Genomic DNA, 15,426 nt, shown 5'->3' on the forward strand with positions numbered 1-15,426 from the left:
CATTTATAGTCCAAAATTAGACCTGAAACTTAAGTTTCCATTTTTAAGTTTCATTTTCCTTAACTTTCTATTGGTACATATGAGTCAGCAGTTTCAGTACAGTACATATCAGCTGTCAGTGTCTTGTCTCTTCTTCAGTCTCCAGCACCACTGGCACTTACAGGATGGCGGAACCGGAATGGACAAGTATCTTCCGGATGAAAACAATGGATCTTCAACACTCCTGGCGTCTGCAGTTTGATGAACATATTATACCTGACACCCCAATCTACGGCTGGGAGCAGTACATCAGGAACACATGTGCATGGTCAGTGTGCTGGAATACTGTTAATCGCTGTAGTTGGTGTGTTTATGTACAGTATGGTATATGTTAGGTTAATATAAATTATAGATTAGTTACATCAGTACATTTGGTTCATTAAGGTTTATGTGTATGTATATGTACTTGTACTCAAAGGACCAGTGTGTAGAATTTAAGGAGGTTTATTGGCAGGAATGGAATATAATAATGATAACAATGTTTCTACATGTCCTATCTGACAAACTGGTTCCCACAATGTAAACCAGTTTAATTTTAGGTAAGGATAAGGGTCAGTTTAGGGTTAAGTAAATGAATGTAAGTTATTGTCATGCACAGTGTGACAAAAACTCGGTAATAAAGTTGGAGTTATATTTGCAAGAAGAAATAATCTTAATGACAGGACCATAAGTTTTATGTTTGGCAGAGAAATAGTGTCATTTTATTAAAGGGCCAGTGCAGAATTGATTTAACTTGCATCCTCTGTCATTTTAAAGGTTCAAATGCACCAAATGTGGAAGAGGTTGGCCTTCCAACCGGGTGATGGTGCTCTTCAACATGTGCCTGACAGACGGGGAGGGCGTTGTCAAGGTGAGGGCCTTCCGTCAGAACTGCAAGATGTGCAGCGAAGCTCCGATGGAGAAGCCCAGCATCACCTCCGACAACATAGACATCCTCCTGGAGAATCTGGTGAAGAAGATAAGAATAAAATGCTACAAGGAAAACCTGGGCGAAGGACACAAGCCTTTTGTGAGCCTGGAAGTCAACAGTCCCCATGAGCCTGCTCATTGTGAGGCCTGTATTGGAGGCTACTGTACAAGGAATTAAGCTTGCATTGCTGCTAAGCCTTTTTCTTAATTTAAAATAAGAATAATATTTGTCTCAGGCTTTTATGCCTAAACTCATATTTGGAAAGCATCAATTGTATAAGACATCCCCTAATGTCATTCTGTTTCATTTTATTATTGCCTCTATCATATAATATATATAATAATCATGCAAGCTTTCAGATTTATTCTTGTTGGTAGTCAATTGTCTTTAAAATATGAATTCATCTTCTCTAAAGCATTAAAACAGCCTTCTTACAATCAGAAATGTGATGGATAAATAAAGCGTGTACAAACAATATTTTCTGTTTTCAAATAAATGTATAAGATTTATTTATTATTTAATGTGTAAATCCTCATTATTGTTTGCACTTATTGTAAGTCACTTTGGACAAAAGTGTCAGCTAAATTAACTGTAATGTAAATATGGCCTTAAATGATACTTAAAGTACGTATAAAGGAGTCTCTAAGTAACCTGATCCATAAACAGTACAATACTTAAATATCAATTATAATATTTGAACCTGTGCAGGTGAACAATGGGAGAGAAAATGGGACATTATACATACAGTAGGTTTCTTCATTTAGGTGGTGTTTATGGAGATGTACACACTCACACTTCATTAACAGAAGATTCAAAGAAAATGCACATTTCTAGTCAACACTAAGTTTGTTACAGTACCACATTTTGAAATGCAATTATATTATATAAGGTTGGTTTGCAGAAACATTGTGTGTTGTGCAACCAGACAACATAAATATAAAATGGAAATAGGTTGGCTGGCAGAAGGGTTTGGGACACTCGAGGACACATGTTTCTCACAAGCCATCCACTGTTTATTTGCGTACGACCAGCAGGTCTGACGCTGACGCCGCTGTGGTCAGTCTCCACCATCTGAAAGTCACACACTGCGGTACGATACAATAACTGTGGTTTATCTTTGTTTTGTATGAAACCACTTACATGGAAGGTAGCTGCCGTGCCGAGATTTCCATTTCCCACATTATTTGCCAGGGGTTTGTCCACATCACGCTTGGTTTACAGCGACACTTTGTATATCTTGGCCACGAAAGCTGAATTTAGTCTCGCAATAGTGAGTTTGCCGGGTAAGTGGTGAGTATGACTTTGCTGACTGGTTATTTATGGATAGATGACTCTCCTGTTTATAAAACTGATAACTAAAAGCAAATGATCCCATAAGCAGTGTGATAATTATTCTGTTTGTTTTCCAGACATGTGAAACTGCTTTCATCTGACAACTGCAGAAAGATAAAGATTCAACTCTTGACATCATGACATCCAAGGATGCTGAACTGAAGGTAAAGTATCTTCTGCTGTTGCATATTATGTATGTTTTTTAAGTGTTGGCCAAATACAGCATTAGTTATAATAAATCGCTAATAATAATAATTAATGGCTTTAATGTTTTAGTAGCTTACATTGTTGTAATTGTTGTTTTTATTGTAGTTTCTCCCTCCATCAGTCATGCCCACTGTGGTCATGTTTCTCATTCTTGTACCAGGTAAGCTTTTTTTTGGAAAGCACTATGTTGAGTATTAGGCATGCTTATAACAACAGTTTTAATTTAAAAAAACATAACCCACAAAGGTTGCATAGAACGAAAAGGTGCAGGGGAATGTGTACTGCATGTACAACTATATAATGTATAATGTACTGTATGTGCACTATCAAATACAGAATGATTTATATGACTTTGTTTTGTGCATTAAATTGGTAATATTTTGAAATCCCAATGAATACTGGGAATTACAGCTGAGACAACCCACTTACTTTTTAATCCATGTTGTGAGTTGTGTGTAGTATTGTTGAAAATTAGCCAAATGTTTATGATGGAACTTTTTATTTTTGAATCTTCTCGTCAGCTGCGTGCAGTGCCTTCAAGATAAACTGCTCTCATCCGAACCAACCCGCCCTGCTGGAGGCTCTCACTCCAGTCTTTAACCTGAGCCCCATACGACCTGTCATGGACGTGACAACCTGCACCAACGTCAGCACATACTTCACCATGTATGGGATCCTAGGAGTGGTATGTTTCAGCTCTAGATAAGATCTAGATAAGGACAATTAGCATTATACAGTATGCTGAGTGTGCATTGTGCCATTGATTATCTTGAATGAGTATGTGGCACTTTTCTTAAAATGAAACTCTTCAGATATACAGTAGGTTAGGAAAAAGTCATTTTTATACCAGGAGGAGCTTTATAAATGTATAATTAAATATTAAATACTACATGAAATATTGATAAACAATAAATCACCAGCATGTTCTATCATTCGGCTGCTGTCTTCAACCAAATGTAACCTGAATTAAACCACTTCCTTGTGTTTCTGGGCTCCACTGAGACTTTCTTGAGGATTTGATTGGTCCCCAAAAGATGCCTTAGAAAATGACTTTCACTGTTGTTGTGCCTTAAAGTAGCTCTTCTTGTCTTCCAGGATGAAAAGGCTCAACTCTTGACCACTTACCTTTGGCTACATTATGTATGTACTGCAATCATCCATCTTCGCTTCTTAGTCAGTAATTGTGGAATTTCTTTTTGTTAATGATATGATTATTACCACAAAAGCTCTGCACTGACACCAGTTTTGTTGTTTTAGTGGTGGATGAACGAGTTTATCAGCTGGGACCCGATCCAGTGTGGCTCAAGGAGGATTTCTCTTCCCAGAAAAAAGTTTTGGGTGCCAGATATTGTGATCAATGAATTGTGAGTATATTTTTCTAGCACTATTTTCAGCCATAGATATTTGCTCATTTGCTAATTTGGTTGGCTAGGGAGTATATCCGGAAGCAGGACAGTGTATGTGGGATTGAATCAAAAATATTCTGCATTGCCCATGTTCGTTGTAATGAAGGAAACATCTCCCAGTACAACGGGGTGATTAATTTATGAGTTTTCAGGCAATACTTGTTAGCAGGATCATTTTGTTGTTGTTGTTTTTTGCCAGTCTCATGGGATTTGATGACAATAAGAAAGGGGTGACACATACTGTATACATTCTGAAATTTAAGGTGCCATGCTCTTGTTTTGCAGACATTTCACTCATAACTCCTCTGCTTGTTTCCTGTCTTGCAGTATGGATAAAAACACAGCCCCCTTTGTCCCGTATGTGTACCTCTATAGCGATGGTAGGATGCACGATGCTCTACCAGTCAGAGTTGTCAGCTCCTGTAACCTCAATATCTACACCTTTCCCTTCGATATACAGAACTGCACTATGAGTTTCAACTCCTACGTCCATTTTGGTAAGGCACTTCACCACATGTCTCATTTCCTTTCCTTTAAGACGTCTTGTATGTTTGGACAAAAGCATCCAAGAAGTGTAAATGTTAGAGGCACTAAGTACTCTTTGGCCCTTACGTAAGAAATATTGTATTGACAATGGCAACTTACCAAAAAAATTAAAAAACTCTTAATTAATCATGTATTTAAAAAGGATTCTTTGTTGTGAAGTTAAAAGTTAAACTGTAGTGTGTATGTGTGTCATCTTAGACTTCATGTGTTTCTGGACAATGTCCCATTGTTGATGCTCAGACAAAAATCTGCTGTATTAGAGATTGACCTTGTGACCTCAGAGTTGGGATGATAAATGAGGGAGGAATATCTATTGCAGAAGAAGTTTACAGTGACTAGATAATGACAGACAACAAACATAATGTAAACATAAATAATCAAGGCCTAAATGAATTTAGTGAAACTATGAATTCCTATATTTCTGTAATGTGGATATGTAGTGTAGCCTTGACTTTACAGGATAACATATCTCTCTATTCTTCTCTTCCCAGCGATGGACATAAAGATTTTCTTGGGGAGAGATGCAGATAACATCACAGAGATCTCCAAGAAGGTGATTACCACCATGGGAGAGTGGGAGCTACTGGATATCACCTCCTTCAAAAACGACAGTAGAAAGGATAACGATGATTACGTTGATGAGCTTGTATTTCATGTAAGTTAATTATAGTGTCTGTAAATTGCAGTAAATTTACCTCAAATTACATTTTAGTCTCAGATCATATGAGTATTTTGCTTGGAAGCAAGCAAACATATGTTGTAAAATGTCTTAGTTTGCTTTATCATTCTGTCGTTTTGACTTGCATTCGTCCAACACACTTCATATCATTCCCAATTAAATCCTTAATTGTGCAGCTGCAGTAAAGACACTGCATACTGTCCTGGTTATGACAATAATATTTCAGAGCAAAGAAATGTAAAAGCTCAGACAGTTTTCAAACAGAAAAGATACCTGACAAAGTGTTTTGTTTCTTCCATCTGCAGGTCAGAGTGAGGCGCCGAGCCACGCTCTATGTGGTGAACCTGCTGATCCCCAGCTGCTTCCTCATCACAGTGGACCTCTTCAGCTTCCTGCTGCCTCCCCAGACTGTTGATCGTTCCTCCTTCAAGATGACCCTCATCCTGGGCTACACCGTCTTCCTGCTCATCATGAACGACCTGCTGCCTATCACTGGAAACACCATACCTCTCATAAGTCAGTGTTCTCTGTATTTACCGACACCTGTTAAATCTGTTTCTTGCTTTTAAATGTGTCTGTTATATTCTGTCTAAGGCTGTCACAATATCTGATCTTCACTACACGATTATCATGGCTAAAATATTTAAACAATAATAATAATAATAATAATAATGCTATCAGTTAAATTTATTTAAAAATGTTTGTTTATTATGGGTTTTGTATCTTTTTTGGCATCACACTCATAATATGTGTAGGGAGGTGGAGAGTCTCTCACTATAACTGTACAAAAGAGTATATTCATTATCTATTGGATTATTTAAATGTTAATATTTCATTTTTAAAATATCACGGTTAGCATCAATACCTGTATATCTAATTCTGCTGCTGCTGAGAAGCATCGAACATCGTTTGACTCAGAACATGAACATCCTCCTGTGGACAGAGTGTAGACTGCCAGCTATTATAAAGTGTAAAGAATGATGTAATGAGATGATGACACTACTGTACACACATCAATGAATGAGATAACTATTATAATAGCAAAGCCTGCAGGGGGGATGTGAATCCGTTTAATTATGCCCTTATAACTAAAGAGTTTACAAGTTTTCAGTGCATAAAAAATCTCATCTCTTATCTAACATCTTATGTACATATGTATTTCAGGGCAGGGAGTGTATTAAACGTGGCTGCTTTTGATTTTCATGCTCCATTCCATAAACAAATACTTTTGGGCATCATAAGCAGCTGTTCACCCAAATATTAAAACACATTGTGAAAGTGCCAACCTCTTTCCTGTCTCTCTCCCTGCTAGATGTGTTCTTCTCTCTCTGCCTGGCTCTGATGGTGGCCAGTCTACTGGAGACTATCCTCATCACCAACCTGCTGTGTGGCTCGTCCGACTTCTCTCCCGTCCCTCGCTGGATCGAAGTGCTTGTTTTGGACATTCTGGGCCCACTGGTTTGGTTGCCTCGGAAGACTAAAGAACCAAGAAATTCAGGTGGTTAAATGTACCGTACGTAAGAAATTAAGAAATGCAAGATTACAGAAACTGCATGTACAGTACAGATGGATCAATATGATTGTTTATACACATACGCCACATTGAAGAACGTTTTTTCCTTTAAAAACTAGACATGAAACCCAATGCTGTGGTGACACAGCAAAAAGCTGATGATGGGCCTCCAGAGAAGAGGTGGCCAGTGGTGGAGGACAAGGCCCTTCAGGAGCTAAGGAGCCTGGGCAAGGACCTCACGGCCATCCGCCTCCAGGTGGAGCAGCAGCCGGGTAGAAGCCAGAGCTCGGAGGAGTGGATCCAGGTGGGTTTCATCATAGACCGCCTGCTGTTCGGCCTCTACATCCTCTTCGTATTAGTCAGCTTCATTACCATCATCATCATCTGGGTGAACTCATACAGTTAGTAGACTACTGCAGTCTGTTTTAACGGGCACTATTTATATAGCTAGTAACTCAAACATGTTTTGATTAATACTTGATCATTTTGTTGTTTTGTTTGAAACCAAGACATTTATACCAACTCTAAAGATATTGGAAATCAGATTAACTGTAACACATTAAGTAGGTGTAGTTTTAAGGATTGTGTGTTATATTGTGCCATTCTAAAATGGGGAAAACCATTGTATACAAAATAAAATTAATTTCAAACATAATAATCATGTTCCACTTGTTTTCCTATTTATTCATTCATTTCATTGACAGTTTTTAATCCTATAGTCTATATTACACAAACCAAATACGTTAAAATTATGAAATAAGTAACTAATTCAGCCAATACAGAACATGGCCAAAAGTATGTGGACATCCAATCACAAGATTTTGGAACATAGCTGCAGGGGTTAGGGAGGTCAAACTCCGAGGCTTAGCTCACAGTCGTCCTAAAGGTTTTGGATGGGGATGAGTTTAGGTCTGGAAGCACATTGTTGTTAAAAATATCACTGAATGCTGTTGCGTCAATATATCCCTTGCAACGCCATACTTTTGGCAATATAATGTATGTTTTATTTAAACTCTATAATATACATGTACCCACCTGCCATTAAGAGCCAATTCTACGCAAAAAATAAATATAGCTTTCCAATATGTTCTTTTTATCTTCTAGATTAATACTACATGAAATTAGTAAGTAAATATCTTGCACTTAACTATCTGAATCTGTAGAACTCGCCAGGATGTTAGCAGGAGGTTAAAACTATCTAACTAAACAGCATCCCGTGTCCACTTGATCACATTTAAGTGTTTCGTAAAACAAAAATGTACAAATCAATTCCTAATTGTTTTCTTATGTTGGAAACTTCTTCACACTTTCACTTTTGGAGATGAAAAAAAAAAAAAATACTGCTGTTGGGACTGTGGGATTCAGGGCTTTTCAGACATGCCATATTTGAAATGAACTCACCTCTAGATGAGGTCTTAAAGTGCACTTATACAGTTATATATTTTAAATTTCCACTTATCTAGATTGTATCTGTAATTTGCCATCAGAAATGTTTGTAGACGACTTTACAGGACAGCCCTGACCACCACAACACCTCTCAAACTAACAACGGCTTTTGACCCAATGTTAATGTTTTTAGTGCTCCCCGCTGAAAGTCAAGCCTTCTCAGGTTCTTTTCATCTTCATCTCTGTGCTCATGCATGGTAAGTACAGCTCCTACTGTATGATACAGTAATATATATATACATCTCCTGCTTGTTATTGATTTCCAAGAGTTCATTATTTCACAGTTTCACTTGCCATGTACAATAAAGTAAAGAGGAAAATGGATATTTATTGAACGTTATTACACTTATATATGTGATCTCTAATTTAAGACTAGAGATTATTATGAAAAATACACCTGTCTCATCTACAAAGAGAAGCTGCAACAGAGAAAAGGGTCATGTCCCTTTTGCTTCAAATTCCTGGTTGCAAAGTCTAGCCACACAGATTTTAACACCAGTTAAAAGGGTAAATATGTATGTGGGTTTGAGTTTGTCCCATTGTAATATGGCAAGTGTTTGACGGCTATGTCACTGATTATTTCAGAATTTATAAGATTGACTCCTGGGGGGGAATAACCCACACTTCATACTGCTTTAATTGAACACAGGATGACAAATTATAGTTAGCTTAAGTAAAATGTGTGAGCATTTATTCATCAAAGGGAAGACATTGTAATTGGGGGTTCTTCTTAGGGGTTTGGTTATTGGCAAAGATCTCCACCCACAAAAAGTAACAAAGAAAAGTCTAAATCATGCTCACCATCTGTTATGATCTTGGTTTCTGTTTCCTGTTTTATTTAGAAATGTTCCCTTCCACTTGTGTCATGTCTTATTACTTCCTGCCCTTGTCTCCCGGCTGTGTCTCGTTCCCTCGTTTAGTGTTTGTGTGTATATATCTCTGTCTGTCCCAGTGTTCCTTGTCAGTTCGTCATCCATGTGTCACCCTTGTTTGTTGATGGTTCCTCGTGCCTCCTCGTGCTCCCCGTGTCATCCTGGTTTGTCTTTTCAGTTTACCTTTTGTTATTTTGTAAGCTTTTTGAATAAAGCCCTCTTTTTGTTAACTTCCTCGTTTGCATTTGGGTCCTCACATTTTCCTCACGTGACACCATCATTACATCTTTTGCCACTCTCCTGCTGGTTAAGAATGAATACTTTGTGCGTAACTAAAGTTACTATACAATATATTTATTTTTTAAATTCATACATTTGGGAAATACCTTTAGTTGGTGCAGCCATTCTACTTTAACAATGACACTTTTTTTTTCCCTCCATAGCTCCATGCAGTTCCGTCATGCTGAACTGCTCTCGACCTGACTTGCCTTCCCTGCTGCAGGCTCTCCAACCGGCCTTCAACCTGAGCTCAATTCGACCTGTAGTTAATATGTCAACCCCCACCAACGTCAGCATTGACTTCATCCTGTTTGGCATTTTGGGCGTTGTAAGGGACACTACATAAAGCTAAACCCAATTCAGTATTAGGCCATCTTCTATTGTTTTAAGTGTAATCTACTTTTGAATGAAATAACTGGTTAATTTTATTTGTTTAAATTCAACACGTTCCTGTTCTGTATACATTTTTGCTGGATTTCATCTTTTTAATTTCTATATGATCTATAAATGTTCTGGAAGGAATGCATATGACTCATTGTTTTTGTTTTAGGATGAAAAGGCCCAAGTCCTGAAAACGTTTATCTGGCAAAGTTTAGTAAGTACTTTCTTTAAAATCAACTTCTCACTTTCCTAGCAATAATAACATTGTTCATCTCTCTCCAGGCTTGAAAATCAATGCTTTTGAGCAAATCCTCAACACTACATGATTTAATCTACCAAAAAAACTAATCCAATAGTGTAACATATTATTGGCAAAATAAATGACCAAAGACAATACTGCTTTTTATTCATTCTGTTAAAATGGGACCACTTGAAATTTTAAACCGCTGGTAACATCTAAAACACTTTATGTCCACGATATCACCTGAAAGCTGTAGTTTTACACTGTATGTAGTTGGTTATGTAGATGTTGTATCTGTCTGATTTCGTGTTTACAGAAATGGAGAAACGAGTTTGTCAGGTGGGACTCAGAACAGTGTGGCTCTTCGTGGATTACAATTCCAAGGAAACTGCTCTGGGTACCAGATGTGGTCATTAATGAATTGTAAGTACCATCTCCTCTATAGAGAAGATCAGCCTTAGCTGTGGATTGACTTTATACAAGTCACTGCCTGACCTCTACTGACCCCCACATAAGAGACTGTGTGAATATTTGTTTCTGTCAAAAGGTTGTTGCTTTTTTCAAATTCAGTGTTTTAGCGCAGAGCCAAAACTCATGTCTTATGTTCCTTATTATTATTTCATACACTAAACTATGTTATTTGTGTTTTTGACTGAAAAGGCCTTTGATGATTCTTTCACAGAAAGTAGATTTAACCATTTTATATTTACTATCTTTTATGTCTTTTCTCCGTCCTGCAGTATGGAGGAGAACTCAGCTCCATTCGCCCCGTACAGTTATCTGTTTTCTGATGGCTTCATGCTTGATGAACAGCCCATCAAAATTATCAGCTCCTGCAGGCTCGACATCCACACGTTTCCATTTGACATACAGAATTGCAGCTTAAGCTTTAACTCCTACTTACACCGTAGTAAGTAGAAACTGTTTCAAATATAATTTTGTCTTGAATATACACAATACTTGAGATATACAATTTGATATGTTTGTATTATAAAAATGGATGACAAAAGCATTGACTATATAATATTTTCCTTTCAGTAAAGGCTCTACATATTGACCTCTCATCCACTGTAGAGGATATATTCAAATATTCAAAAAAAGTGATGACAACTATAGGTGAGTGGGAACTAGTTGGACTCACAGTGAAGACATACCTACTACCAGCTGGGGATGAAGAAATGTACCAAGAGATTCGCTTCTTTGTAAGGAAATACTGTAGACTGTAACCTCATGGTAATGTAATCTTATTTACACAATATAAAAGATGAGATAAAGATGCAAAAGGAGGAAAATAATTGAACAGTATTTTGGGAAGTCTTATGAACATATATTCATGTCTGTAGAACCATGATACTTCAAATGTTAGATGTTACGTCAAAACTTGACATAACTGTCTTGTAAGCTGTGTTAAAATGTAAAGTCAGTGTTTTAGGATGTATTGCACTAACTTTAATTTACTAGATGATCTTAATTGTGATGATTGTAATCCCTTAATCAAATCAGATATTTTTTACAAGAATTTCAAAGAATACAAAACTTCTTAAAAGCCAGGGCTTTTAGCTGCACTGCGCCCAGGCTCTGGAATTCTCTGCCTCCACACATCAAACGGTCTGACTCATTACATTTCAAAACCCACCTGTTTAAAACTGGCCTACTCGCTCTAAAACACAATCAACTTGTTATCACAGATCCTCCTTTCACTCCGTCACTCCACACTCTTGTCTTGCCTGTTTTATTTGTCGGTTTGACTAATTTGTTTTCCATCTTTGTTTGAACGTTTTAATGCACTGTAAGGTGACCTTGGGTGTCCTGAAAGGCGCCTCTAAATAAAATTTATTATTATTAAAGGCGTATTAATACTGGTAAGAATGTCATATAATTAGTTTACCAGTTAATCACAGCCGTACTGTACAAAACGAACTTGAGAAGTGGGGTTTACCAAATGTTTACCTGTCGACACTGCTACAGGTGACAGTGAGGCGCCGAGCCACCCTCTACGTGGTGAACCTGCTGATCCCCAGCTGCTCCCTCATCACATTGGACCTCTTCAGCTTTCTGCTGCCTCCCAAGAGCGTTGACCGGTCGTTGTTCAAGATGACCCTCATCCTGGGCTTCACCGTCTTCCTGCTCATCATGAACGACCTGCTGCCTAGCACTGGAAACACCATACCTCTCATAAGTTAGTTGACAATACCTTCTACTACTCTCTTCCAGTCTCACGTTTAAGTTTGTGTTGGGAGGCTGCTGTAACCCTCTCTGTACACTAGTACAGACACAGTTGGGGACTAGCTGGTAAACATAGTAGAGCATCTAGCAGCCAAGAGACAAACATTTCCCTTGGATGTTAGTTGAGATTGAAACGGAGCTAAAAGGCAAGTGAATATTGGATTTTCTTTCTTTAGATGGACAGAAACACTAATCTAAATGAATGCTAATGTTAGTCCGTAGCTGCCTGATGATGAACCGCAATGTATTTGCTGACACATTTGCCAAATCAACATAAAAGGTGATAATACTGTATGTCAATAGCCTTTCATTCTTGGATTTTCTGCCTGGATTTAACTTGGATTTGTCTGTGAAGCAGTTTTGAAAAAAAGCATTTATTAAAATCACAGATGTGTTCCTGGGGTTGTGCCTGTCTCTGATGGTGACTAGTCTACTGGAGACTATCCTCGTCACAAACCTACTGCATGGCTCCGCTCACTACTCTCCACTCCCTCGCTGGGTCAGAGTCTTTGTTCTTCACATCCTTGGTCGCCTGGTACGGCTTCCTCCAAAGCCCAGAGATCTAGAGGACACAATCATCCGAAATCCTTCCGCACAAGGTAATATGTAAGACCTGGGGTGTGGTTTAACACAGGTGACACTTGTCATGCAGTCATTATGCAGAAAATCTTTGCACTAGTCAATATAAACAATCCCAATTTCCATTACCTCACCTGTCATCTCCTCTGCAACAGAAATGGAAGTCTACTCTGTGGTGGCAGAGGACAGCGTGGCTCCAGAACAGAAGGGACCGCTGGATAAGGACAAGGTCCTGCAGGAGCTGTGGAGCCTGGGCAAAGACCTCCAGGCCATACGCCTTCAGGTGAAGCAACAGCTGAGCAGAAGCCAGAGCTCAGAGGACTGGATCCAGGCGGGTTTTATCATAGACCGCCTGCTGTTCGGCTTCTACATCCTCTTTATATCAGTCAGCTTCGTTACCATCATCATTGTCTGGGTGCAATCATACAACACATCCTGAATTTGCTCAAACGCCAAATTCACTTCAGAAATCTTAAACATCAACACAGACATCATGACATTGGACCTCCAGCAAATCCCCTCTGCAAACTTCACAGCAATCAGTGGATTTCTATAATAGAACACTGAGCAATATCCTGGATCTCCACGCTCCGGTGAAAACTCGGACAGTCACCTTCTCACGCTCAGCCCCCTGGTTCACTTCAGAGCTACGGAACATGAAGGTAGCTGGGCGTGTACTGGAGAGGCGTTTCACAAAATCTGGACTCAGTGTTCATAGATTAGCCTTTCAAGAACACTAAAAAACCTACTCAGTCACTCAGAAACGCACAGACACAGTTCTACTCCAATATCATCAATAAAAACCCTGGAAACTCCAAGCAGTTGTTCTCCACCATAAATCATCTCCTCAGGCCACAAACTATTTCATACACTGATACTACAGAAGAGCAGTGCAATAGCTTTATTACTTTCTTCAAAACTAAAGTCGACACCATCCGCTCTTTTTTTTCTCCAGCTCCTCCGCTCAGTCTGTCCCTGCTGTCAACTCACAGCCTGGGATTTTCCCGCCTCTTCGCGTCTTCTTGGAGATCTCTCAGCAAGAGGTTGAGGACGTCATCCGCAGGATGAAACCTTCCACCTGCGCACTGGACCCTTTTCCCCATAACCCACATCACTTTTTCTGGCCAAAACATACCCTTATCACCATCAGTCACCAACCTAGGTGTAAGATTTGACCCTCATCTGACCTTTGACATCCACATCAAACATCTGTGCAAGGCCTCCTTCTACCACCTAAGGAACATTGCAAAACTCCGCCCCACACTCTTCCTGTCAGATCGATCTCTATTCGAGAACAGGACCCTAGAACTGTACTCCTCTGTAATATGAAGCACTGAGACACAAGAGAATATATTATCAACAAATGGTCCCAGTTCATCCTTTGCATGTAATACTCATATTAACGTGTGATATTACAGTTCAATTGTGTCTGACATTGTAGAAAAACATGAATTTCAGCAGTAATAAAAGAAGCTGCCATGGTCTTTGTGAAAAACACCTCATGTGTGTCTTTTTATCTTTACATCTAATTACATTCAGATTAACAAGTGAATATGAGTGCAGAGAATGAATTTTAATGAATTGCCTCTTTGTTTTGTCAAGCATACATTAAAGTTCCCAATACAATTTATATAGCTTTGTCTTGACCTTTGAAAATTGAGTACTGAAGTGGGCTCATTGCATGCTGAGGGGTGCATTTATAATATTTGTTCAGGATGGGCAAGATGCTCAAGTAAACAGACCTAACAAGTGACACCAACTCAAATAAAGTTTAAAACAACATTAACATTTTTGTGACATGTAAAGAAAACAACACTCCCTTGTTTGTTAGGTCTTCTTTGACAACGCTGTTTCTTTTGACAAACCGCATGCAAGTAATTCAGAAGGAAAAACTGAGTTGGGTTCAGCCAATCAGAAAGAAGATACACTATTTGTTCAGACAGTTGACATCTTGCTTTGATCTGTTAAAAGCTGGAAGAAACGTATTCCATTGGTAATTATTTAAGAAACTTTAACGTTCAAGATATTGGAAGGGGGGAAATAAAAGCTGAACTGAAAACCAAAAGAAATTCAAATATATGTTTGTGTGTACTGGATGAAATACAGAAAACTACATAATAGTAGAAATGAATAGTATGATGATAGCTGCGTTGACTTGTGGATCAATGTATGTACTTTGTAGCTGATATGAAGATTGTTGTTGAACAGTTCATAAAGCCTTACAGCATTCTGTACAGCTTACAAAGCATTTATTTGGTCTATCTCATGAATTTAGATTCATGATAGATTTATTATCTTCCTCATTCTGATATCAAAGGTTGAGTCCTAATTGAAGTTTATGTCCTTGGAGCGATTCTGATACAGATCCTGTATTTTAAAATGTCACTTTCTCATACAACAAACTTTATGTGATTAAAAACACTAACTGGTCAGTCACTGTTTCTTGTCTTGAATGAAGGAACTTTATTATAGATTTAGTAACAGCAAGCCGACTCAACGATGTTGTCAGCCGCTTTAAAAACAAATGATGATTTAACAGTGATTCAGTAATTTAACATATACATTTCAGTTATTTTCTACGCATAGCCCAGTTTAACACTAAGCCCTAAATACAGCTAACCAACTGTTGATCATTGAGTCACAGGTTTCTTCGACACCATACAGCACTGGAGAATGGAGCAGATTGTTACTCCCATAGGTGGAGGTGTTGAAAAATAAAATGGGTGAGTGGTTCCCGGAGGTGTGGACCAATTAACGTGTTACCTGTGTG

General features: G+C 38.4%; 2 protein-coding genes across 2 annotated transcripts; both read left to right on the forward strand.

Annotated features, from left to right (window-relative positions):
* Positions 1-112: 112 nt before the first annotated feature.
* Positions 113-1,426, forward strand: LOC115007088 (receptor-transporting protein 3-like). The gene is made up of 2 exons (XM_029429783.1): positions 113-307; positions 796-1,426. The coding sequence occupies exons 1-2, from the start codon at positions 165-167 to the stop codon at positions 1,124-1,126; spliced, it is 474 nt and encodes a 157-aa protein (XP_029285643.1). The 5' UTR covers positions 113-164; the 3' UTR covers positions 1,127-1,426.
* Positions 1,427-1,589: 163 nt separating this feature from the next.
* LOC115007087 (uncharacterized) lies at positions 1,590-15,079 on the forward strand. The gene is made up of 19 exons (XM_029429781.1): positions 1,590-2,445; positions 2,594-2,648; positions 3,010-3,173; positions 3,584-3,628; positions 3,746-3,852; positions 4,222-4,391; positions 4,932-5,095; positions 5,425-5,635; positions 6,432-6,617; positions 6,752-6,936; positions 8,212-8,275; positions 9,394-9,557; positions 9,780-9,824; positions 10,168-10,274; positions 10,592-10,761; positions 10,890-11,053; positions 11,820-12,030; positions 12,467-12,676; positions 12,812-15,079. Exons 1-19 carry the CDS (start codon positions 2,419-2,421, stop codon positions 13,093-13,095), a joined length of 2,733 nt encoding a protein of 910 aa, XP_029285641.1. The 5' UTR covers positions 1,590-2,418; the 3' UTR covers positions 13,096-15,079.
* The last annotated feature ends 347 nt before the right edge of the window (positions 15,080-15,426 follow it).

Source organism: Cottoperca gobio, chromosome 4 (genome assembly GCF_900634415.1).
Source record: "Cottoperca gobio chromosome 4, fCotGob3.1, whole genome shotgun sequence".
Taxonomy (NCBI): domain Eukaryota; kingdom Metazoa; phylum Chordata; class Actinopteri; order Perciformes; family Bovichtidae; genus Cottoperca; species Cottoperca gobio.